At 40.8% G+C, this 25760-nt stretch overlaps 1 protein-coding gene across 1 annotated transcript; it reads right to left on the minus strand.

Annotated features, from left to right (window-relative positions):
- Positions 1-935: 935 nt before the first annotated feature.
- Positions 936-24733, minus strand: LOC124257111 (ephexin-1-like). The gene is given in 19 exon segments (XM_046691101.1): positions 936-4326; positions 5002-5101; positions 5103-5107; positions 8272-8348; positions 9350-9535; positions 10259-10431; positions 11289-11378; positions 12784-12985; positions 13480-13562; positions 13564-13576; positions 14177-14355; positions 14586-14642; positions 15658-15824; positions 16751-16774; positions 18078-18234; positions 18732-18852; positions 21248-21292; positions 23806-23872; positions 24199-24733. Coding segments are annotated over 19 exon segments (2343 nt in total). The 5' UTR covers positions 24635-24733; the 3' UTR covers positions 936-4165.
- Positions 24734-25760: the final 1027 nt, after the last annotated feature.

Raw genomic sequence — 25760 nt, forward strand, 5'->3', positions numbered from 1 at the left:
AAGACACTAAATTATAACCATCATTATTCAAGTGAGTTCAGTTTAGACAAAGCATATCTTTTCTAAGAACAATGTACTTTTATAATGAGTCTCAAAGTCTCCATGGTGAAGTATATCTATCAGTGTTATTCAGACCTGAGGTAATCAGGGTTTCCCACAATTAGCAAAATATCACAAAACATGTTACAAAAATCAATACATACAGGTAAAACGTCGTCAAGAAGGAATGATATCAGATGCTGAAACAAGTATTTCATTGGTTTGTATCCATTAAGCAAATAACATGACCAGAATGCTTGTTGAATGTAAACAGCTCTGTACCACAGGGAGAAGGATACACCACCCAGACCCCAATATGTCAAATAGGAGATATTACTTTTGTCGAACATTTTACATTTGGCCACACCTTTAGAAATGTGTGTTAACATAACTGCAGTACTATATTAAATGGGACATCCATATCAATGTCCCATTTGTACCCATTGGAATCAAACCTATTGGTTTTGTTACTGAATACCTGTACCACAGCACCACACTACCCTAGTCAGAAGTGCTCCAGACAGATTCAAACAGTGACTGATTTAAGGTCAACCTTTTAGAATTGACTGTTTATAATAATTACAAAACATCAACAATGACGTCATGAGCACCATGATGTGTACACACTGCATAAGCCAGAAACATCATCGACAACACCCAGTGAAATATCAACAGTCTCGTGTAACAATGAATCCCTGTCCTGTTGGCCTGTACAGAACACACTGACATCAGAGATATAAACTCGGACGTTATTCAAACAAAAGATGGTATTGAGTTTGAAATAAAGCATGATAGTCGAGTTTGTTTCAAATAACCCCAGATTCAAACCTTACAGACGTCACTAACTTCCATTACCTTTTTGGTATTTAACATACTTAGTGCCCTGTAGTGCCCTATATACTGAGGGAAACAAATAAGGGAACATAACTTCATGGCAATGTTCCTTTATCTATTCTCAGACTTCCTCCCACAGCGCTTTCAAAGTTGGTGATGAAAACTTGAAAATATTTAAGGAACACTTGAATTTCCTTGTGTTCCTTTATTTGTTTCTTTCAGTATATTTTTAAGACATTAGTACATTTCCTGGTTTTACTGACTGCCAATGGCCTTAAGATACTAACCCCTTATAATTATTTGAGGATGAACCATTCAAATTAACACATGTTCACTGTGACATATTGCAAGTTGTTCATAATAAGCCAGCTAGTTTTAGCAATCTGTTTTTTCTTTACACTCTGTGACTTCAACCAGATATCAACTACTAGTATATAGTATATACATGCTGTTAACCAATCACATCAAAGGTCAGACTGACCTCACATACATCAACCATATACCATAGGTACTTATCCTTGTTTAATCTTCACATCAAAGGTCAGACATACCTAACATACATTCACCAGGTACCTTGATGCATCAAAGGAACTTGACCATGTCCAATCTTCACACAAAAATAATAAAAATTGGCAGGTAGAGAAAATGATAACTGAGACACATATAGGATTCCAACCAATGAGAAGCAGATCCTCGCTAAAGTATGATAATTTTCTGATACCCTTTGGCTAACAACTCCATGCATAAATGGTTGGAGTATATAGTAAATCTAATCATGTTCAGGGCACTAAGTATCTTAAATACAGCATTGAAATCCCTTACTAATGTCAGCAGTGTTAACCATTCTTACAAAAGAACCACAGTTGAAAACTGAATAATTATGAGATATATGATTTCCTGATTACAAACATAAATACATATTTTCTTTACAATAATCACAAACGCGTATTTAATATCAAAAACCATTAATGCCAAATGAAACAATACCTGGAGGTGTAATAAATGAACTATGTACATACTGTAGACTTGTGGTACATATTAAAGTATCTGCTTAGCATAGCTTACAGAGTATTTGACTGGACACCCTTGGTAGAGTAACCATGGCAACCAGATAAGGAACATTTCATGAAATCTCACCTTTGGTGCTAATAGGCACTAATAGCAGCAATAACCAGAAACACAAACACATGTCTGCCAAATAATCAACATGTTGTATCCCAAGTCATGAAATAAAAGTCACAGCATATTCATTTTGCATGACAAAGATGATACTAGTAGTTCCATGGGAACAGCATATCAAGTGGGCAACAGTTTCTGACAGTTCTTTCTCTGTCTTTGCACCAGGTGCTTCATGTAATATCTATGCACTAGATCAGTCCTTTGTTAAGTTGAGCAACTGTATTTCACATATACCTTTTCCAATTTAACTTTAATATGTTAAAAGGATAAAAATTCAGTCGTGTGTTCCAGGCTGAACATGTTAAAATATGCCATCATTTGGATGTTTACACTCAGTTTGTTTCACATTTGTTGACTCTCATGTAAAACCCTTGAATCACTTGATCAGCAAGGTCAGGCTGATGGATTGGACCCATGAAACAACACCTCTAATTTACATCAACTGTACATATAAAGGACAGTTTGGTCCGTTCCACAGGTACACATCATACATTGAAGTTAAGCAAATAAAATGGAATATGCCTTGTCAGAGACTTCAGGGCAGCTTGACCTTGAAAATCAGTGATGGCTTGACTCGATTCCATCCTTCTAGTCATGCTGGTGGAGACCTTAAGGAGCAACTATGCCTTGGCTCAATTCAATCCTTCAGGTCCTTACCTTGAAGTCTCTTTTGTGTGCTTGACCCTCTTCTATCCTTCTGACATGACTTGAAGAAACATTAAAGCAGTTGCCCTTATTCCAAAACTCAGATCAAGCTGACCCAGTTCCATACTCTCTGAGGTCAAGCTGACCTTGATCAAACCATGGCCATAATTCCAACTCATGCAGCATCACACCGTGTTGGTATTGGTTGATCACATCATACACGTCACACCGACTGTAGTCATTCATCCCCTTGTGTAACCTACACATGCTGTTAACCAATCACATCAAAGGTCAGAGTGACCTCACATACATCAACCATGTACCATAGGTACTTATCCTTGTTTAATCTTCACATGCTGTTAACCAATCACATCAAAGGTCAGAGTGACCTCACATACACCAACCATGTACCATAGGTACTTATCCTTGTTTAATCTTCACATACTGTTAACCAATCACATCAAAGGTCAGACTGACCTCACATACATCAACCACGTACCATAGGTACTTATCCTTGTTAAATCTTCACATGCTGTTAACCAATCACATCAAAGGTCAGACTGACCTCACATACATTCACCAAGTACCTTGACGCATCAAAGGAACTTGACCATGTCCAATCTTCACATAGTATTAACTCAGAATATACAGATCAAACCAACAAATATCCATTACGTGTCTCGAACCATCAAAGGTATTTGACCATGTCCAGCCTTCACATGCTTTTAACCAATCACATCAAAGGTCAGACTGACCTCACATACATTCACCAAGTACCTTGACGCATCAAAGGTATTTGACCATGACCAGTCTTCACATGCTGTTAACCAATCACATACACCAGTCAGTGTGACTTTACATGTCCCGCTTTACATGTCCCCCATCACTGTGTTCTGTACAGCCCCAGACCACACAAACTGTTGCAACATCATCACTCAAGCTGGTATCACATTCTAGTACACAATGTACAAATACTGACGAAGAATTTCACAGAGACTTGGCCACAGGAACAAGATCTAGCTGAATGTTGGGTGAACAAGGAGCAGTAAAACACCCAGGCTAGAATCCACTGATGCTCAATATCAACAAAATAACTTCATACAATCAACATACAATAACATGGTCATGAGAGTCTGATATGTAAGTTGAGTGCAACTCAATCTTCGAGTAGACTACTGTGACCCGCACATCACATGACACGTCAAAAAGACTGTCAAAGGTCACACGACTAGTTTGTACATAGTTTCTGATCACATGACATTTAAATGATGCCACACTTGGCAATAATCGTCCTCATGTTCTTTACTGCATATATACCATGCAAAATCTTCATTTGAAATGTCATTTATGCTGCTAAACTTCATATAGAAGCATCTGAAATTCACTTTATGAAACGTCTTAGTGGATGCTTAGCAACATCTTGAAATTGTGTCTCTACTAATTTGCATTGTTTTCGATCGTCACATGACTATTTGGCGACCGTTTCCGTGTATTGTTGCGATGCCAACAGTAGCCGGTACCTAAGGCGTAGATTACGGGATCGAACGTGTGAGTTCATGATTTCTTCTGTGTAGCATGCTGGGAACCAGCCCCGTTCACCGTCACGAATACGCTCTCCCTCATACCACTCTGTGTCAATAAAAAGAATTTGTATAAGTAAATCACATATAGGGAAAAAAGTGTGAGAGAGCTATATTCACATGTTTCAGTCAAACCTCAGAGTGTTTTAATATAGCAGGGAAAACACAAAACAAAGCGGTCACACATTAACACTTTGGCAGAAATGACGTGCACCAACATGGTGCTGATAAACCAAAATACTTGGACCAAATCAGCAGAGTCAGGCTTCCACGGTGCACATCAGTATACTGTCATTTGTCTCAACAACACATACAGACTGTATTCAAAATAGAGACCTGGTAAGCAATCTCATGCTAGTCCATTTGTAAAAATACAATAGTCATGATAATATTAGCATGAAGAGAGACATATATTTTAAACTCATAAATGCTCCAAAATTAATGATTATAGAATTATCTTTATCATTACATTAATAGGTAGCTCTGAATATATCATTGAGAGGGTGAATATTGTGTTACAGCACAATCAGGAACCTTCCATGGCTACAGTTGCAGCCTGTAAATAACCCAGTCTGGGGAAGTACAAGGGCAATGATCAACTGAGATATCGAGCCAAAACATAAACGTAACCCATAAAGTCACCTCTTACTACGACCATATATTTCTGGGAACTATTCAGAATCAGAATCCCTAGGGTGTCAAAGATGTACGATGGGATACTCACGGTCCTCAGTCTTCTTGTAGACGTTGACCACATCCGACTCCTCCAGACTCAACTCGTCCGGTTCCTGGGCTACATACTTCTTCACACACTGCACCTGGGGGGCAGTCTGCAACACCACAGGGGAGTGAGTTAGGTTTAACATCCCTCTGTACATAACAGTTACTTCACAGCCTGTCCACTATATGGTTTCAGGAAAGCCAGAAACAATACAGGTCTAAAGATAATAATAGTAATGAGAATATTTATAACTCCTTTTCCAGGCTAGGTATCCTGCTCAAAGCGCACAATCTGATCATTATTACCCCGGATAACCCAAGCTGCCTGTTAGGCGCTAGAAGGTTAATAGTCTCACGACTTATTTCACCGGGTACCCATTTCCTGCTGGGTGAACAAACTCACTTGCCTAAGGTGAGACAACATGTATCACATGTGCTTCGTTGTGGGGCAGTCCTACAAAACTCTCAGGAGTTAAGCTGCCAACATGGTCACCAATCCAAAGGCTGTCTGAGCCCAACGTTGCTTAACTTCAACTGATTTGTGACCTGAGCGCTATGCACAGGACAACGTGCCACCACAAAGATACGCTTTTAACATCCCACTGAACATAAGTAACTTCACAGCCTGTCCACTATATGGTTTTAGGAAAGCCAGAAATAATACAGGTCTAAAGATTTTAAAGCTTTTATACAAATACAACAAGAAACATGCTATGTGATTCATAGACTTCAGAGTTGCCTAAGGGATGCAACTCTGTACAGCGAATAGCTGACCATGAAGGGCTGTGTGACTTGAACTCCCCTGTGAGCAGTGTTTGAGCTTCAATGAAGTGTCAGCTGTGTATGGCAGGAGCCATAATCAGGATTTAAACCCACACTTTGCACAAGGGAGACAACTCTGAATGTTCCTGCAACTTTCCTCTGTCTTCGTCAATACAGTAGTACTCTCACCAGAAAATGGCTTCACCAAATGTATGGAATTGGGGAACTAAAACATGCCATCATGCAACAGCTCACCCGAACATATGTACAGAGGTCAGATCTGTCAAGCTGTACATACAAAAGAAGAATCAGTCAAGCACCTGCAGCCTCCATCTCCATGGGTTACATGGATAATGATTGTTCACACACTGTTGTCAACTTCACTCTGCAATACTGAAACTGCCTTATGCAGTACCCCATCAGTGTCATAAAGCTCAAACAACTAAACCATTCTACATCCCAAGCGTAAGTCCCAAAACATTCAAAGTAAATTTAAACATACCATTATTTTTAAGCGTAGAATATGTGTTATTTTAACTTATGGCTAAATTGTCTAAACTTGCTGACAGCTGAAGGGATGGTGTAAATCCAGCTAGGGTCCATGCAGGAAGCAAATGTACTGTAAGTCCCCATGGTCCCTAGTATGGTGATCTACCTTCAGTCGTTTGCAATATACAGCCTGTTTTTATATTGTATTGTCATTTATAGTTCCAATATTTTAGATTTAATTGCTAGTTTTAAATGGATATCTGTGATACACTAGTAGTTTTACTGTTCTTCCTCAACAGGTTTTTTTAATTTCTAACTTTATTCATCTTTAATATAATTATAAAATGTTCTCGTCACGATATGGCTGCAATATTGCCGATGTGACGTTAAATAATAACTCACTCACTCACTCACTACATCCCAAGCACCTGCAGCCTCCATCTCCATGGGTTACTCATAATGATGTTCACTCACTGATGTCTGCCTCTACACTGCAGTAATGACACCGCAGAACCCCATCCATCACACCTATACAACCCTCCACCACCCCACCCCTGGACCCTTCTCATGCCAACGGGTTACACTTATGATGTAAATCTCACCATTGTTTTCCTTTACACAATGCAAAACTGACAGTGACTTTAACAGTACCCATCCATCACCTCTGTACACCCCTCAACCCCTACCACCCCACCACACCCCACCACCCTCCCCACTGCAATGGGTTACACTTGTTATGATGCCAGACTCACTGTTGTCCTCCTTTACGGACTGCAATACTGACATGGCCACAGCATCTAGCTAAAGAAGATACTGTACAAGCAGATGACTTTCGTCTATTGTGAGTCAGTTGGGTTTTATGCTGTTTCAGCAATATTCCAGAAGCAGGGACACAAGAAGTGGGTTATACACAGGCCTACCATACAAACGGTGAACATATCATCAAGTCTAAAAACATCCCGATATCAAATTTACAAGATTAGACTCAAGTGACGAAAAAACAATTATGTACCAAAGCCTATTCGTCTCCCCTCGACGCCATCTTTGACGATTTGTATGCCGTTTCGGGATGCTATGACTGCCGTGTTGGGATGCTATGAATGCCATTTTGTACGCTCGGCGACCGTTCTCGCGCGCTCTTGAAGCTGATACGCGAGTTTTGTTTCCATTTCAAAAGATTTGTCTTCCATTACAGATGTATTGTTTTGGTTTTAGAGGATATTGTTGCAGTTTTGGTGGTTTTTGTTCTGTTTTGGTGTATATGAGTTCAGTTTTGATGATTTGTTCACCGTTTGTATGGTAGGCCTGATACACACGGGAGTAAAACGAGGTACACTTTATCAGTAACTCAAACATATCACACCAGGAGCCACTGAATATGGGCCCTATTTTGGAATTAAAGGTTGATCTTAAACAAGACAAATTTTCAAGACTGATGCAAAGTCAGGTCTGATAATTTATTGTATTGACTTGAGTCAACAATAGATATAATTTCAAATGCTTTTCCCCAAATGTGAGCAAATCCGATGTCTCCTATCCTTCGTACCAGTAAACTATATTGCAACAAACAAATTTGTATGCGTGTTGAATCTGCTTTATGTCTCTTTATATAATAAAACAATCACATAGGCCTCATGTTTGGTCAGTACTTGACTTTACTGAGTTTAGTTTTACGCCGCTTTTAGCAATATTCCAGCAACATCACGGCAGGGGAGACCAGAAATGGGCTTCACAAATTGTTCCCATGTGGGGATTCGAACCCGGGTCTTGGGCGTGACGAGCCAACGCTTTGACCACTAGGCTACCCCACCGCCCCACTTGACTTTAAGGAAAAGATAATAGGGCTATCAGCTGAGGACTTTGTCCTCATTCATTATTGGAGTTGGGTTTGGGTTTTTTTTCAGGTAAAAAAGACTGGTTTTGACCCTTATAGAGCCTACTATTGCATACATTTAACTGCTGGGCTTCTGTCCTAAGGTGGGGCAGAATTAGGAAAAGGACAACTCTGGTTTAAGTCACTCACCCCAGTCTTCATAAATTCTTTCTGTTTCCGATGTCTGTACTGGAGTGACTGCATCAATCCACCGAGTCCTGTCGCTCCTGGAAACCAACATGGGATTAGAGGGTTTAACATATAGAGGATATTATATGAGTGCCCATGTCATATTTTTGTTTACGACACGAGTGCCTAAATGTTGGTATTTCCCGAGGGAGAGCGAGAGATATACCGATATTTAGGCACGAGTGTCGTAAACATAGTATGATATGGGCATGAATATAATATTCTGTTTATTACCGAAGTCGTCAAATTGAGGAAAATAAACCCAAATCTACTTTCAAACATAGGCTGTCTACCTGCAGTCGCTGCATGTAGAAAGCAACGTCACAGAAGAAACGTGACATCAAGTCACCATGACAAAGTGATATTTTGCACTAGGGAATTGTATGAAAAATATTTACCCCGATATGTTCGCCATCGTAGGTAATAAATCGTATTATCTCACATTAACATATGTTGAGACAGAAGCATGTTTGTGTACCTAGTAGCATTATCATGGAGTTTAATGTGCTAGCCAACAAAGATCCCCTTAGTTTACCATGTATTATCCACTCGGACACAATATATGGTTCCATGCCGCACAGTCCTTCTTTTATCTCCTAAATGAAGAGTGCTAGCCAGAGTAACAACAAGTACCATCTTTTAACATGTTTTGGTATGACACAGCCAGGAACTGAACTGCTGTTCTACAGCCATACTATCTCGATGCATTAAGCCAATGTGCAGGTCTATCATGATACGATGCCAAATACAGTATTTTATTATTTTATTGTACCTTTTTTCTTTTCTTTTTTTTTTTTTTTTGGGGGGGGGGGGGTTGTCTAAGTCTAAAATTGTTATGATACATGCTAATTTTAAAATAATCAGTAGCTGGTAAGATATTAAACATAGTTGTCACGTTTTGCCTCTTCATCAGAGGTGTTGGAAAACAAGAAATGAAGACTTTATAAGATTTCAGTTCTAATTTCTGCTATGTTCCACAAAGGAGTAGTCACCGTAATATAGCCCAGTGATACTATTTCAGCAATGGCCGCCAACTTACGCTGATGGACATGCCAGGACCATCTCAACCTGCTTCTTCTCGAAGTTCTCCAACATGACAAGCAGGAACAGGTTCTTGCAGCCATGGGGCACACCCTGGGGCAGCAGGCGACACTTCTCTACGTTGTCTATTGCCTCCACGTGAAGAGAGTTCCGTTGGCAATAATCAGTCACAGAGTAAGAGTTGCTGAAAACAGAAACTATCTGTTGGACAACTGATCACAATTAAGTTACTGAAGCAAAGCATGAGAAACATATGGCCAAGTTCGTTAGGATTTATGGTTGAAATTACATAGAGTGAGTGAGTGAATGTTGGTTTGCTGTCAGCTGTAGTCAGACTGTATGTGTGAATAACTGACAGGTAAAGATGACACCAGATCAGACAAGTATTTATTTTGTTGTTTAATGTTTCATTTTCTTTATTCTTTATTTGTTTGTTGTTTAACGCTGTATTCAGCAATATTACAGCTACATGACGTCAGTCTGTAACATCCGAGTGAGTGAGTGAGTTTAGTTTTACACCGCGCTCAGCAATATTCCAGCTATATGGTTGCGGTCTGTAAATAATTGAGTCTGGACCAGACAAACCAGTGATCAACAACATGAGCATCGATCTATGCAATTAGATCATATGATGACATGTCAACCAAGCCAGCGAGCCTGAGCACACGATCCCCTTAGTCGCCTCTTATGACAAGCACAGGTCATACGAAGTAAAAGAAAAAGTGATAGCGTAACGTTATACACCTCAAACAATATTCCAGCAATATCAAGCCGGGGACACTCCAACATTCTTCATACATTATGCAGATATCTTGTCATTCAGGATAGCGATACATTAGATACATTAACCACTATCACTACCAAGATTAGACAATCGCCATGACAACAAAACAGAAATCCATCCTACCCTTTCTTCTTGGTGATCATGACCATGTCGTTGAACAGAAACAGGTACATGTTCTGCTTGCTGGGTCCTCTGAATGCCTTGCCAAACGGTATGCGGCTACTGGCGTCGGTGCTGATACGGGTAAGCTCCGCTTGTTTTACAATATATCGTGAGGATGAGATGAGTGGGATTTCCTGCAGAAAAAACACAACATTACCTAACTTTGTTTGGTGAGGTGAGGTGAAATTGGGTTTAACGTCGTGCTTGAGAATATGACGACATGCATGTGTGTGTTTGTGTATGTGCGGCTGCTTGTACTAGCCCAGACTTAAGCTGATTTTATAGTGCTAGCTCACTGAGATACCATGCCGCAGTTAAGCATGAATACCCCACTCAGACACAGTATACTGACTCCGAGCCGACCAGTCCTTGTTGTACTCATTAATGCCGAGCGCCAGGCAGGGACCAACAAGTACCATATTTTAACGTCTTTTGGTATGACGCGGTCGGGGATCGAACCCGCGACCTTCCGCTCTCCGGGCGGACGCTCTAACCACTACACCACGGAGGCAGTCAACTTTGTTTGGTGTTCAACGCCAAAATATATATTCCAGCTACACGATGGGTGTCTGTAAATAATCAAGTCTGGACCAGACAAACCTGTGATTGATATCTTTAGCATTGATCTACGCAATTAGAGGATACTATGACATGTGTCAACCAAAACTGTCATAAACTACAATGATACTTCACTGATCCGGTTGGTAGCATTCTAAGTGGGATCACCCTGACTTATATACTTCCAGATAACACATTAAGAGCAATGTAGCTACATATAGTTGTCCTCAATAAAGACTGGAGGGGTCCAGTTTAATGACGATTGACTGTACAAAGAAATCTAACATCAACAGCAAAGAATAACCACTCTCTATTATTTGCCAGAAAACATTTTTAGGGTGTTACAACACGAAATAGCAGTGAAAACATTATATGAACTAAAATCAGTGATTAGACCAGAAAGACAAGCAAAAACAGCTTCTATCATACTGACCTTGACCTTGAAGTCTAGCTGTGAAGCCAAGATACACATCTGCTCTGTCTGTTGCATCTTTTTCGCTCCATCATTGCACTTCCGCACCACCTGAACAACAGAGTAAAATAAATGAGTGAGTTGGGTTTTATACTCATCTTAGTGATCGAATGCCTGATGCAAAACAATGATTTTGTACATGATTCATGTTGATCACCTCTTAATCATGTTAAAAAGTGAGTGCTAGTTTTTAGTGGGAGGAAAGCTCTAATTGAGGCAGATTTTACACATTTGCCACCTTGGGAAACCCAAGCACCCTATGGTGCTGACAGACCTAAAAGCTTAACTGTTTGAACAACATTGCCACCTTGGTGAGAAACCTGAATGAGCACTGTTATGGTGCTGACAGACCTAAAAGCTTAACTGTGGTGAACCAACATTGAAACCCCATGGTGAGAGTTTTGTTCTGAAAGGGAGACAACTCAGCTTAGCAAACTGCAGCCTAAGACAAAAGGGGCACCCATACCCAATCACCTAAAGGTTTCCAAAATCCCCAAGGGAGACAACTCAGCTTAGGGAATTGCAGCCTTAGACAAAAGGGGCACTCATACCCAATCACCTAAAGGTTTCCAAAATCCCCAAGGGAGACAACTCTGCTTAGAGAACTGCAGCCTTAGACAAAAGGGGCACTCATACCCAATCATCTAAAGGTTTCCAAAATCCCCAAGGGAGACAACTCTGCTTAGAGAACTGCAGCCTTAGACAAAAGGGGCACTCATACCCAATCACCTAAAGGTTTCCAAAATCCCCAAGGGAGACAACTCTGCTTAGGGAATTGCAGCCTTAGACAAAAGGGGCACTCATACCCAATCACCTAAAGGTTTCCAAAATCCCCAAGGGAGACAACTCTGCTTAGGGAATTGCAGCCTTAGACAAAAGGGGCACTCATACCCAATCATCTAAAGGTTTCCAAAGTCCCCAAGGGAGACAACTCTGCTTAGAGAACTGCAGCCTTAGACATAAGGGTCACTCATACCCAATCATCTAAAGGTTTAAGGGAGACAACTCTGCTTAGAGAACTGCAGCCTTAGACAAAGGGGCACTCATACCCAATCATCTAAAGGTTTCCAAAATCGCCAAGGGAGACAACTCCTTAGGGAACTGCAGGAGGGGCACAACCCAATCACCTAAAGCAAAATCCCCAAGGGAGACAACTCTGCTTAGCGAACTGCAGCCTTAGACAAAAGGGGCACCCATACCCAATCACCTAAAGGTTTCCAAAACCCCCAAGGGAGACAACTCAGCTTAGCAAACTGCAGCATTAGACAAAAGGGGCACCCATACCCAATCACCTAAAGGCTTCCAAAATCCCCAAGGGAGACAACTCTGCTTAGCGAACTGCAGCCTTAGACAAAAGGGGCACCCATGCCCAGTTACTGAGGAAGTACAGTGGAATACACCCTGACTCATGGACATGTCTGGTATCTTTCTGATATATCATCTTGTATCCACTCACCCTGTGGAGATTTTCCAGAGCCCTGGCAGAAGACTTGTGTCGATCAGAACCTGGTTCGAGACGGTGACAAATGGCATCCACCAAAAGTGGCAGTCTGGTGATTCTCTGCATCGGCAGCAACAGGAACGACGACATTGGCAGTGACTGGCACTCAGGATTACGCTCTAGACGACGCACAGCATCTACGTACTCTACGCGTTTCCTGAATGGATATACATAAATTGTTAATTTCAGTCAAAATGTTACTGGTTAGCTCATATAAAAACTACTCTTCTGTCATCTGAATGACCTGCTTTAGTAAACATTCACTTGAGAATGGGAGTCAGTAGTACCATAAAAAATTCTTTTATCCGGAAATACATTATCAAAAACAATGTCCCGTAGTCACTGCTTGTATCTGGTCCAGAATGAATTGTTATTGTCACTAGAGTCTTTCATTGACATGTCCTCAGTAATACAATACAAGTAACAAAGCCATGACCAGAATGTGTGAAATGTCAGGAATATGTCAAATAAAGGTGTGTATATAACCAAAGAGGGAATCACAGAAAAGCTAGAAGCAATTTCAACCTTTCCATATTGTTCACAAAAATCCAAAACTACCAGTGTACACCACCAGATCTATGTGCAAGTTTCCTGAAGAAATAGTGAATGGTTTTACTGGTATACGGGCGTACATACGGGACGGAGTCCTACCCATAAAAGTTCTTCAGGGAGTGATTGTAGATGATATCACAGATGTCATTCATCACACAGTTGGTCTGCCACCTCTCCTCCAGGGTCAGCAAGGAATCTGCATCACAGTGGTCTGACCTCTCCTGAGTCAGCAAGGAATGAGCAGCACAGTGAGTGAGTGAGTGAGTGAGTGAGTGAGTGAGTGAGTGAGTGAGTGAGTGAGGAGAGTGGGTGGGTGGGTGGGAGGGAGGGAGGTGGACAGGTGGGGAGTTGCGAGGGTGAGTGGGTGAGCTGGTAAGTTGGTAAGGGGGTTGGTGAGTAGTTTGGTGAGTTGATGGCTTGGTTTGGTTTCACCGGACACCATGTTATATTTTCTACATGAGACTAACTAAACATTCACTGCAGAACTACTCCGCTTTTCTATGTAAAAACATAATTGTACAAAACATAAATAGCTTCACATACACCTAATCAACATTCCTGAGGCTAATTATAAAAGCAAATATGGGCTACGAACTACACCCCTGCCCTTAACCAGTCACACAACACAGGCTTATCAGAGACCAATACTATGCACTCAGGTCTGACACTGGGCTCCATATAGTTGACTCTAATGACCAGTTTGGAAACAGAACCAATTCCAAAGAAGATGTGCCATTTAAAGGGTCATTTTAGTATACAACCCTGATATATATCAACAAAAAAAACTCATACATACTTTTCACTGGCATCTCTAATAGCACCGATGTTAGAGAAGAGCACTTGGCGCTCCCTCTTAGTCACAACACAGCGGTCGGAGTGGTCGGCAGAGAACTCGGGTGCGATCAAGAACACCGTGATGAGGATGTTAAGGCTCTTCAGATACGAAGCCTCCGATGTTACTATCTCAAACATCGCCTGTTGAAACACAAACAGAGCATAAAGACATGACAATAACAAAGTGTGTGTTAACCAATATACTCAAACTTTCCCGTGGTGGCATTCCAGTTATCACTCAGGAAACATTAATGGAAAAAGATATCATTAGAACTTGTTGTTATATGTCACTTCAATCGGACTGTGTGACATGTTGTCAGAGTGTGCTTTGGTATGTTATTAATAAGATAAAGGTTAATAACACTGCTCACCTCTTGCAGTTTCCTCTCTTGCGGTTCCATTGTCTCAAGCACCTTCTTATCCTTAACCTGTAATATAGCACAACATATGAGGGTACCATTTTGTTTTTTATGCCATGGTTAGCAAATTAACAGGAAAACCCAGAGACCTGTGAATATAGGGGCTTAGCCCCCGCCACATACTTTTTTTCAAGACAAAACCATTTCTACCTTATCATAACTACAATTTCATTTTGATTTTCAATACTTTTCATAAAATTAGCCCCTGGAATATATGGGCCCGTCAAACCAGTGTTTAATGTTATGATGAGAGTCCTATGCTTTAAGGGTTCAAGGACGACAAGCCATCAACAAAGTTCCTGACCACTCAATCAAATTAGTTGCCTCTTAAACACATGCAATCCCCAAAGAGGTCATGTCATGATAATACATGTTCGCATTACGATATTTCAAATTCATTAAACAGAAATTTCAATGTGAAACACAGATGTCTAAGAATGGCCGATAAGTGACTGTGGTCAATGCCACGTTGCTCAGTATGTCCTTTATTTATCACAGCATGTCATTATTCAGGTCATCTCAATACAATCAGCGTTCGAAATACCTGCCTGCCTGACTGCCTGGGACAGGTTATTTTCTACACGGACTGCCAGGTTCTCAAAGTCACCTGCCCCACGTTCGGGTTAAAATTTAGACATGTATATGAAGATATTCATCATATTTCTGGATAATAAATCATTATTAATTCACTCGTAAGAAAGCAAATGATGAATTCCAATTGGATGATAGACCATGTCGCTTATCAAACTTAAATTATTTGCGGGCTGGTAAGTTTTGGTCAGGGCTGGCAAGTTTTACGTCTAACCAGCCCTGTGGTCTGGTTGAAATGTTTGGGAGTTGCAAACCCTGACATAGTGGAATTGAAGTGATCTATATTACACATGTTAAAGTTTCTGATGACAAGCCACAGGAACCATTTTCTCAACACAATCTCTGTAAAGGTCATGAAAATTCAAGGACACACTTTTACCTATTCAAAACCACAATTCAGAAACTAAAACATTTGAACATCCTGACACCTTACCTCCGGCATCTCACACCAGAGGGCTCTGTGCAGTGATCCTGTTCGTCCGAGGACTTCCAACATGGTGGAGCGTTTGCTTGGCGAGATGTCCTCCGCAGATTTGGCCTCCTCCTCTGTCAGTATCCCATCTTGCATCATCTGCTCCACATCTTCGTATATTCCCCCTTCTGCAACAGCACATACTTCACCATCAGCATTTTCAAGAAATTTCATAATTGGTCAGTTGACCTGTGAAACACATGAGCTTGGTATCGGAAACGCAAGTCGACAACATAGCAGCATCTCCTAAGAATCTGAAGCACTCAATTTTCATTAGTAACCAGATGTGACCGAATCTAAAAGTCCCTTCATTTTAAACTAAATTAAATATAATGGGTCATATAACTCAATAATTACATCACAAATGTGTGTGTTTTACTTCAATATTGGTCACTCAAGTGGATAATATATACGTCATCAACAACAGCAACAACATCAAGACTACTACTACTACTACAACAACTACTTCTTCAGATACTCTGATATTCTACAATAGCCATGGCACCATCATATCTACCATGAGGTGTCAACGTCAACTGAAAGAATCTCCTTGTCAAAATGTTTAGGCTACAAGATGACAATACAAGCAGTTTGTCCATGTCAGTATTGCCATGCAATGTATCAGAACATAGTTACAATGTCAAGTATAAGTGAGTAGAAACTTAACGTAACATCTGTATTATTTCAGCCACAAAGCATACAAGGTATATAAAACAAAATATCAATGCTTGAACTGAAAATTCAAAATACCTTAGAACAAAATCATGACTAACAAATTTTCTTACATTTTTTCAAAGTTGTGAGTATCATAACATTAACTGGAACCCTGTGTCTATAATGTCACATGCTTATTGTACCAGTAGGTATTGGTCAATGGTTAACTGAAACTGAAAATACTACATGCATTTATTTTGCTTTAACCACTGAAAATTTCAAATATGATTCTTTCTTATTTGTAAGCAACTGAACTAGCAACAAGAAATATCTGATACTCTAAAACAAACATATATCACACATGTGAGCTATAACAACAGATATACAACAGCACTCTTACCTTTCTTTCTCTTTCTCTTAACAACTAGCAAGCATAAACCAAACAGAACTTGCTCATCAATAGGTAGATTTGGAGGGAAAAACATACACTGGGACCAATAACTATCATCATCCTCAGTCATCTGTAATATTTATTTTTAGCTAATTAATTAACACTTTTTATTTTCTATTTTGATCCAATTTGGGTAAGAACATGTTTCATCTTTACAGGCATTCTCTCTCCCACAGAGGTTACTTGGAACCTCTGTTCTAATCAAATACCATATTTCCGGTTTCGTAAAATCCCCTTTGCAAAAAGATGCAACAACTAATTATCTCCTTCTTTCTATCCAATCAGCTTTTACATCGACTTAGATTCAATTTGACTAAAACAAGCAAATGTGAGGCCACAAATATCCCCCATCTGCCAGGGACTTGTGTTGATGTTACACACAAGACATTTAATGGCTAGCTTGTCCGTTGTCAAAGCTTGGCGATGGAGAGCGCCACTGATCTGCCATAACATGACTGAGTTCTGTCTAGAAGAAAGCGCTTCGCATCGCTGCAGGGGAAGAGGTTTAGTTTTCCTCGGCATATGGAAATTACCGAGGCCTGCAAATGATCACTTTTGTGTCCGCTGATTGCACAACTAAATCTGATTGCCTCCAATCCCGAGTCTTGAACGCTCACACCATGAAAGGGCCATTATTAGAACAGAGGTTACGTGGGAAGATATGACAGGAGTAAACTCTGTGGGAAGAAGAATGCTTTACAGGTAGGATCTGCCAGAATTTCCTAATCTTTCATAGGTAGGTAACAGCTTTGTATTTGAAGCCTCACATCACAAGCAATGTCATAAAATCATGGGGTGAGTGAGTGAGTTTGGAATCTGGACCAGACAATCCAGTGATCAACAGCATGAGCATTGATCTGCGCATTTGGGAACCGATGTCATGTGTCAACCAAGCCAGCGAGCCTGACCACCCGATCCCGTTAGTCGCCTCTTACGACAAGCATGGGTTTACTGAAGGCTCATTCTAACCCGGACCTTCACGGGTCATAAAATCATGGAGTGACAGTAAGGTTTTACACCTCTTTTAGCAATATTGCAGCAATATCAATGCAAGGGACACCAGAAATGGGCTTCACATATTGGACACGAAGGAAACTGATCCTGGGTCTTTGGTGTGACAAGTGAATGCTTTAACCACTAGACTACCCCACCAACCCTAAACCTTGTCATCACAAACAGTATACAAAGGAATTGTTTGTTCAGGAGAGCAAAAATGTAGACACAGGTCTGAGACAATCAGATGTGAAAAGATCATCAATGTGACCCAAATACTCACCATTATCATCATCACTAATGGCCTCCTCCATCTTCAGTTTGCGGTTAGCTCGGATGACGTTCTCCTTCGTGTAATACTGATAGAGAGGCTCATTGACAAACTTGCTTGTTTTTATCTTCATCTCTTTACCCAGTCGGCCGTACACCTGATCATCATCCTGCAAAATCAACACCATGTGTAAAGGGAAGCAACTCATGCAAGGGAGATCACTCTACAGCAAGGGAGATCACTCCATTGTTACTTTTAACATTATAACATGGTTATACTGATAATATTTGTGAAATCACAAGCTTGCGATATTGTAAGTGAGGAATCCAAACTGGGTGAACAGTCTTCCATAGCACCACACAACTACAACACAACAGGCTAGCTATTCTCGAAACGTTCGTATCCCTACGAACTTCTTAAGCCCAGAGCAGTAACTGTACTAAATATTCAGAAGTACTATATCAAGTCTGGTCCTCGAGGTATTGCAATGATTTAAACAATACCGAAAATCATCAGTATAATTTGCAAACCTAAAATGTAAGTATTTTTTCATAGTCATGTCTATAGTTCACGACACATTTTTAGTCAACATTTAACATTTAACTGGAAATTGAGCCAAAACGTAGTGTGAGGAAAGTAGCGTCATCTCTCATCCTCCTGACTTACAAGATCTTGGTATAGAGACTGTCCCTCTACTCCAGCAGGACTCCATTGATCAGTTTCGGGGTAGATGTACCCAGATGATGAGGTGCTAGATGCTGGCCGGTCATCAGCTGTGGCAGTTTTTCTGAAAAAGGCCACACCAATGTCAGTACAGTGCCTGTTGAAGCTTGTTTCACAACTCGCATGATGGCCACTACATATAAAGATTAATGAGAAACAAGCATGTCCTACCAACTGTTAATCAACTAAGGTGAGTTGATTTGTGGTGTTTGTGCTATGATCAGCTTTTTTCACAGAGAGAAAAATGAAGTTGAAATACTTTTGTTTGTTTGTTTGTTTGTTGCTTACTGCCGCCCTCAGCAATATTCCAGCTATATCACAGCAGTTTGTAAATAATAAAGCCTAGGCTAGACAATCCAGTGATCAACATCATGAGCATCGATCTTCACAATTGGGAACCGATGACATGGTCAGCAAGTCAGCAAGCCTGACCATCCAATCCTGTTAGCCGCCTCTTACGACATGCATGGGTTGCTGAAGATCAATTCTAACCCAGATCTTCACGAGAGACAAGCGCTGATACCATCAGGATACTATGATGCACATTCAAACACTGTGACCACCCAATCATCCTCACAGCCATCTCTTGTGACAAGCAACTGGTATGCTATGTAACCATGGCAACTATTTTCGTATGAATGTTTTTGTGAATGAAAAGGCACATCACATTTGATCAATAAAGCCGTTTCAGTACTAAAACATAAAAATCAAATAATTGTAACAGCATTATTTCAGCTGTATAAATTTTTCATCCAATACACAATAATATAGCTGTGTGGCATCAAGATTGATTTCTTTAGGAACAATCACTCAATTCCGAGTGAGTGAGTATGGGGTTTTATGCCGCTTTTAGCAATATTCCAGCAATATCATGGCTGGGGACACCAGAAAAGGGCTTCACATATTTGCCCCTGTGGGGAATCAAACCCGGCATGATGAGTGAGCGCTTTAACCACAAGGCTACCCCAAAGTTGATATCTCATTAACCAACTGTAGGAAAATAGTTACACAAACTCTATACAGTATTGACCACTGTAGAATTATCATAGAAGCATTTCTTGTTTGAACAAACATAGGCAAAAATGTGTCCTGGAGCAAAGGGTACAGACAACACATGACTTTACTATAGTGAGTGAGGGAGTGAGTGAAAAGTGGATTTATGCTGCAGACAACAAGATATAAGCAATGTTACAGTAGCCTCTTAATTCATGACGGTTCAGCAAAACAGTGCTTGACAGCTTTGAGTGATGGGCAAACACTTTAACCACTAAGCTACTGCGCTGCCTGACTTTACAAGGAAGGTAACAATCTTTGAGGGTGCCAAACCCCTTTTCGTATGCCATATATTGATCCTTGCTAGTGGAATTCCAGATGTCATGATATGTAGGACGCTGTAGTACCTCAAATACAAGGATAAGAACCCACTGTCATAGGTTCCTGGCACGGCTAAGGGATGCAACTCTGCCTACGAATTGTTTCAGGAAACTGGACAACTGATTTAACAAATTTGTCTCCAGAATTCTGACAGTTGTCTTCACTGAAGAGGACCAATCAGGTCATACCCATAAGTGAGTCAGTGAGTGAGTGAGTGAGTGAGTGAGTGAGTGAGTGAGTATGGTTTATGCTGTTTTCAACAATGTTACATCAATATAACAGCAATATGACATTTAGAAACATCAGAAACATGCTTCACACATCATGCCCATGTGAACCAAAACCCTAATTTGAGGCATGACTGGCATACACTTCAACTACAAGCCTACCCTACTGTTTGCCATTAGTATGTTGTTTTCAGTGTTCACATTACACATTTGTAAAGTGAGTGAGTGAGTTTAGTTTTACGCCGCACTCAGCAATATTCCAGATATATGGCGGCAGTGTCTGTAAATAATCGAGTCTGGACCAGACAATCCAGTGATCAACAGCATGAGCATCGATCTGCGCAATTGGAAACCGACGACATGCGTCAACCAAGTCAGCGAGCCTGACCACCCGATCCCGTTAGTCGCCTCTTATGACAAGCATAGTCACCTTTTGTTGCAAGCATGGGTTGCTGAAGACCTATTCTAACCCAGATCTTCACGGGTCTCACATGTTTGTAAAGAGTTGTGTCTACAATTTCAATAACCTAGAGAACAAACAAACTGTGACAACAGATCAAGCTCATGCCGACAGAAGAGAAAACATCAAGAAAATTCTCAAATTATAAATCTCAGAACAACATCAACATGCGAAGGATGGGTATTGTGTAACCATGGCAACACAAACCATCATCTGGTGAAGAGTGAGGAAAACTAAGCTCTTTGTAGCCATGGTGATGGATCCATCTTCTATGGCAACATGCTTGATTGCTAGTGAACAAAGGTTACCATGGCAGCAATGACATTGCCACCACAACATGCTGTAACTGACTTGGTTACCGTGACAACATCAAACTGCTAACACTTTTAAATACTTACCTGAAGAAAGATCCTTTCTTTTTCTTCACAGATGTCTTAGCAAAACTGTGCAAAGATTTATTTTTTTTTGTCAAAATCTGTTGAGACTTAAATATGATGCTTGGATTTCTACAGTATTTTATACTGATACTCTCTTTGGGGACTTCTATCATTGTCACAATTCCATCATTTGCAAAAAATCAATCAGATTTGCTGCAAACCACACCAAGTTCATATTGACAGTCCCTGGAAGTACTGGTGCCAAAATTCAACAACATATTGTCTGAGATGTTACCCGTGAGGAAAATGTTATCTAACGATAGCTATTTAGGGACCATTATTTCTCTGCACCAGACCCACATACAGGTGCAGTAGATAGACTGTGGAATGCAGAGATATCAGAGGAATACCTATCACAAAATTATAATTTCATACATGCACACATCATAAATCCTCGTTATTGTATTTCCTTACTTTGATACAGCAATCCCAGAAACACATGGAAATAAGGTCTTCTTTTCTGATAATCATACTTCTTACCATACATAAACACAATATTCATGAAATACAACTGCTCATGGAAAAGACAAGTCAAGATGACATTGGGTCACTGTGACCCAGCAAATGTCACAGTGACCTATTATGACTGGTGTGGAAGCTATTCTGATAACATAGTGTACATGTCTCCAAATTGTCTATCATAACTAACATTCTGGTAATTAATCAGCTATGAAGGCTTTTCAAAAGGCATTAGCTACACATGTAACTGGTCAGAAGGAAGTGAGTGAGTGAGTTTAGTTTTACGCCACTTTTAGCGATATTCCAGCAATATCACGGCTGGGGACACCAGTAATGGGCTTCACACATTGTACCCATGTGGGTGTCAGAAGGAAGACAACCCTGACAGAATATTACATGTCATCCTTGCATATCCACTCGTCATTTTGTGCTGATAAATGTTCTCATGATGCGGTACAATGTCATGATACCCCTTATGTTCAGTGAATTCTTAAATCCTTTTTTCACCAAGAAACTATCATATGCCAGCATGAATGAGTACAGCCATACAACAGTAGATCATATTGCCCTTGAAATAACTGAGTCTTGACCAAAAACCAGTTAACTGCAAAAGCATTGACCACATGTAACTTTCCATTCCTTCACATCGCAGATGAATTCAACGTTATTCTTGTTGGTTAATACTTAAGTCAACAGTATTACAGCTTTATGACATCAGAGTGTGAATTGAGTGAGAAAGTGAGTGAGTGAGTGAGAATGGTTTTACGCCGCTTTTAGCAATATTCCAGCAATATCACGGTGGGGGGACACCAGAAATGGGCTTCACACATTGTGCCCATGTGGGGAATCGAACCCGGGTCTTCGGTGTGACGAGCAAAGGCTTTAACCACTAGGCTACCCCACCGCCCCCAGTGTAATTAGTCAGGCATGGACCACACCAACCAGAGATTGACAATGTGAGCAATGATTCACACCAACAGGGAACCCAGTCACTGAGTCTGGCAATCTGATCCACTTAGTCACCTCTAACAACCAGCAGGGGCGGTGGGGTAGCCTAACGATTAAAGCGTTGGCTCGTCACACCGAAGACCCGGGTTCGAATCCCCATATGGGCACAATGTGTGAAGCCCATTTCTGGTGTCCCCCGCCGTGATGTTGCTGGAATATTGCTAAAAGCGGCGTAAAACCAAACTAAGTCAGTCAGTCTAACAACCAGCTTAGGTTGATGAGTACAATTCTTACCCAGCTGGGTTTAGATGAATTTTAGAAAAGTCCGGCAAAAATTGTTTAATGTTAAACTATATCATTGCAAATAAGACCCATGACAGAACCAGTTTGTTTTGTTGTTTAATGCAGCATTTAGCAACTTTCCTATATGCAGTGGTCTGCAAAAAATCGAGTATGGACCAGACAATCCAGTGATCAACATCACACTGATCTACCCAAATGGGACACTATGACATGTGTCAACCAAGTCAGCAAGCCTGACCACTTGATCTCTTTAGTGGCTTCTTACAACAAGCATGTGTTGCTGAAGACCAATTCTAACCCAAATCTTCACGAGAGACGAGCGCGCGCTGATGTCATCAAGACCAATTCTAACATAATCCACTCCAATATGGTCAACAAGCAGTCATCCAGTTACTATCAACTAATCCCTGTCCCTCTGGGCTCCTACTACAACTTTTTGTTTGTCATTTACACTCAGCAATATTCCAGCTACATTCACAGAAACTTCAATATTTTTAATCAGGTCGACACAAATCAGTAAAATACAGGATCAACAATCAACCAATACACCAAGCCACTAAGCTCTTTCTTTCAACAACCATAGTTGTCCGGAGACAAATTCAAACCCCCATTCTATCCTAAGAATCGGCTACTGGGAACCTATTCTGCAGCAGAAATGCCATTACAGAAGAACAGCTTGAAGAATGACTGGTAACAATAGTAAATCTTCAGAAAAAGAAACGCATAATATTTCATGCGAAAATTTTACACAGGAAGTTTAAGTAAACTGGGAAGTAGATGCTGGAAGGAAGCAAATTAAATATACTCACTCTCTCCTGTCGACAGATTCTGTCTTGCCAGTCCGCCCAGTGGAAGGGTCATAATCCACATAGCCATCTACACAAAGTGAACGAGTGAGTAAGTTTTGGTTTGGTGTCACTTTGAACAATTTTTTAGTTATATCACAGCATGTTACTTTAATGTGCGATGGTGATGTGAAATACATTGATTTCTTTCAGACATTTTTTTCCATTTTGCTCAAAGTTGCTTCACCCATATTTATTGATAATCGATCGATACTTCCTGACAAGCATTGATTTCTATGATCCACTTCAAGATCCATCCCTACTATGTAGTATCCACCTTTGAATTGAATGACATATCAGATTATCCCTTTCAAAAGTTGAGTAGTGTATAATAAAACCTGACTGCACATGAACTACCTGGAAATTCCTCGCCATTGCCATCTGTGTGGTCCATGGAAGCAGGGACGTCTCCAAGTGATGCGGACTTGAGATGTTGGCCATGGAGGTAACTGTCCTTGCTCACACTCAGCTGACCTTTACGACGAAGGTCACCTGTGGAATGAGACGACGGCGCCCTTTCCGGTGCCGGAATGACCATATCCAGTGTGGGTCCGGATGTCGACTGATTCCGGGGAGGAAGTGGGGGCGAGTTTTCGATGTTTGTTTGGTTTAGAACCCGGGACGATCTTGGTGGGAGGGGGAGGAGGTGTGGGACAAGACAGTCCCTCGTCCTCTGATAACTTGGACGAGACTGTCTCACTGAGTTCTTTCTTTTGCCTCTTTCCACTGCTCCTCTCACTGGAGCTCCGTGAAAGGGACGACACCTTCTCCAACTCATCACCAAGTGCTTCATCTACAGCTTCCATATCAGAATCAGTTCCGGTCGAAATTGATGGTGGTTCAGAACCTTTAGTTTTACCAATCTTACCAAATTTGTTTCCAATTTTGTTCAGAACACTAGTGGCCTGGGCTGATATGTTGACCTTGGCCTTGATTTTGTCACCAAGGGATTGCGAAGGACCATCACGCTTTTTCCTCGAGTCTTTTTCCTCAGTCAAGAAGTCCGCCTCTTCGTACAGACTCTCGCCCGGGATTGGTTCATAGGTGGTGCTGTTGCTGTCAGTTTCCCAGTCTTCTTCCTCTGACACGACCTAGTGCAAGAGGATGTAAGCGTTGTTTCAGAACAACAAAAAGAACAATGATACTTGAGTAAACTGCACTCATAATAGACATGCTTATAACACATTGACAGATATAACAAGCTGTTTTTAACCATCTGCAACACATTTTACATAAAGTGAGTGAGTGAGTGAGTTTAGTTTTACGCTGCACTCAGCAATATTCCAGGTATATGGCGGAGGTCTGTAAATAATCGAGTCTGGACCACACAATCCAGTGGTCAACAGCATGAGCATCGATCTGCGCAATGGGGAATCAATGATATGTGTCAACGAAGCCAGCGAGCCTGACAACTCGATCCCGTTAGTCGTCTCTTACGACAAGCATATTTTACTTAAAATGAATTTGACAAATTACAGTTATGATAAACTAAAGTTATGTAAGTGTATTTAACTATTATTGACTCTACTGTCAATGCCAATAAGTTGGACCTGAACGGACCTACATAAATACTTCGAGTTATCCGAGGTTCTACACAACTGCAAATCATGACTTCATTAGGAATATGCAGGGACCAAGCTTTACTTCCGAGACAACAGCAGCTTCAACACATCAAATTTGACACAACAGTCGGTGCCAGATATTTTGGCACTCTTGTACTCTGAACAGCGAATACCTACTTACAGACCGTGGCGGTTCGCCTGGGTATAGTGTCTGAGCACTCGGAATACTCACGTTCCTCTCACTACTGGCTGTAAGGTCGGGAATGCTGGGTACTGAGGTTGGAAGTTTCTTACTGCGACCCAGAGAGTTTGATTTGGACTTGGTCTTAAAACTTGGCTTTTTCAAACCCTTCTGCT

Source organism: Haliotis rubra, unplaced genomic scaffold, assembly GCF_003918875.1.
Source record: "Haliotis rubra isolate DU_JTF1 unplaced genomic scaffold, ASM391887v1 Scf65, whole genome shotgun sequence".
NCBI lineage: Eukaryota > Metazoa > Mollusca > Gastropoda > Lepetellida > Haliotidae > Haliotis > Haliotis rubra.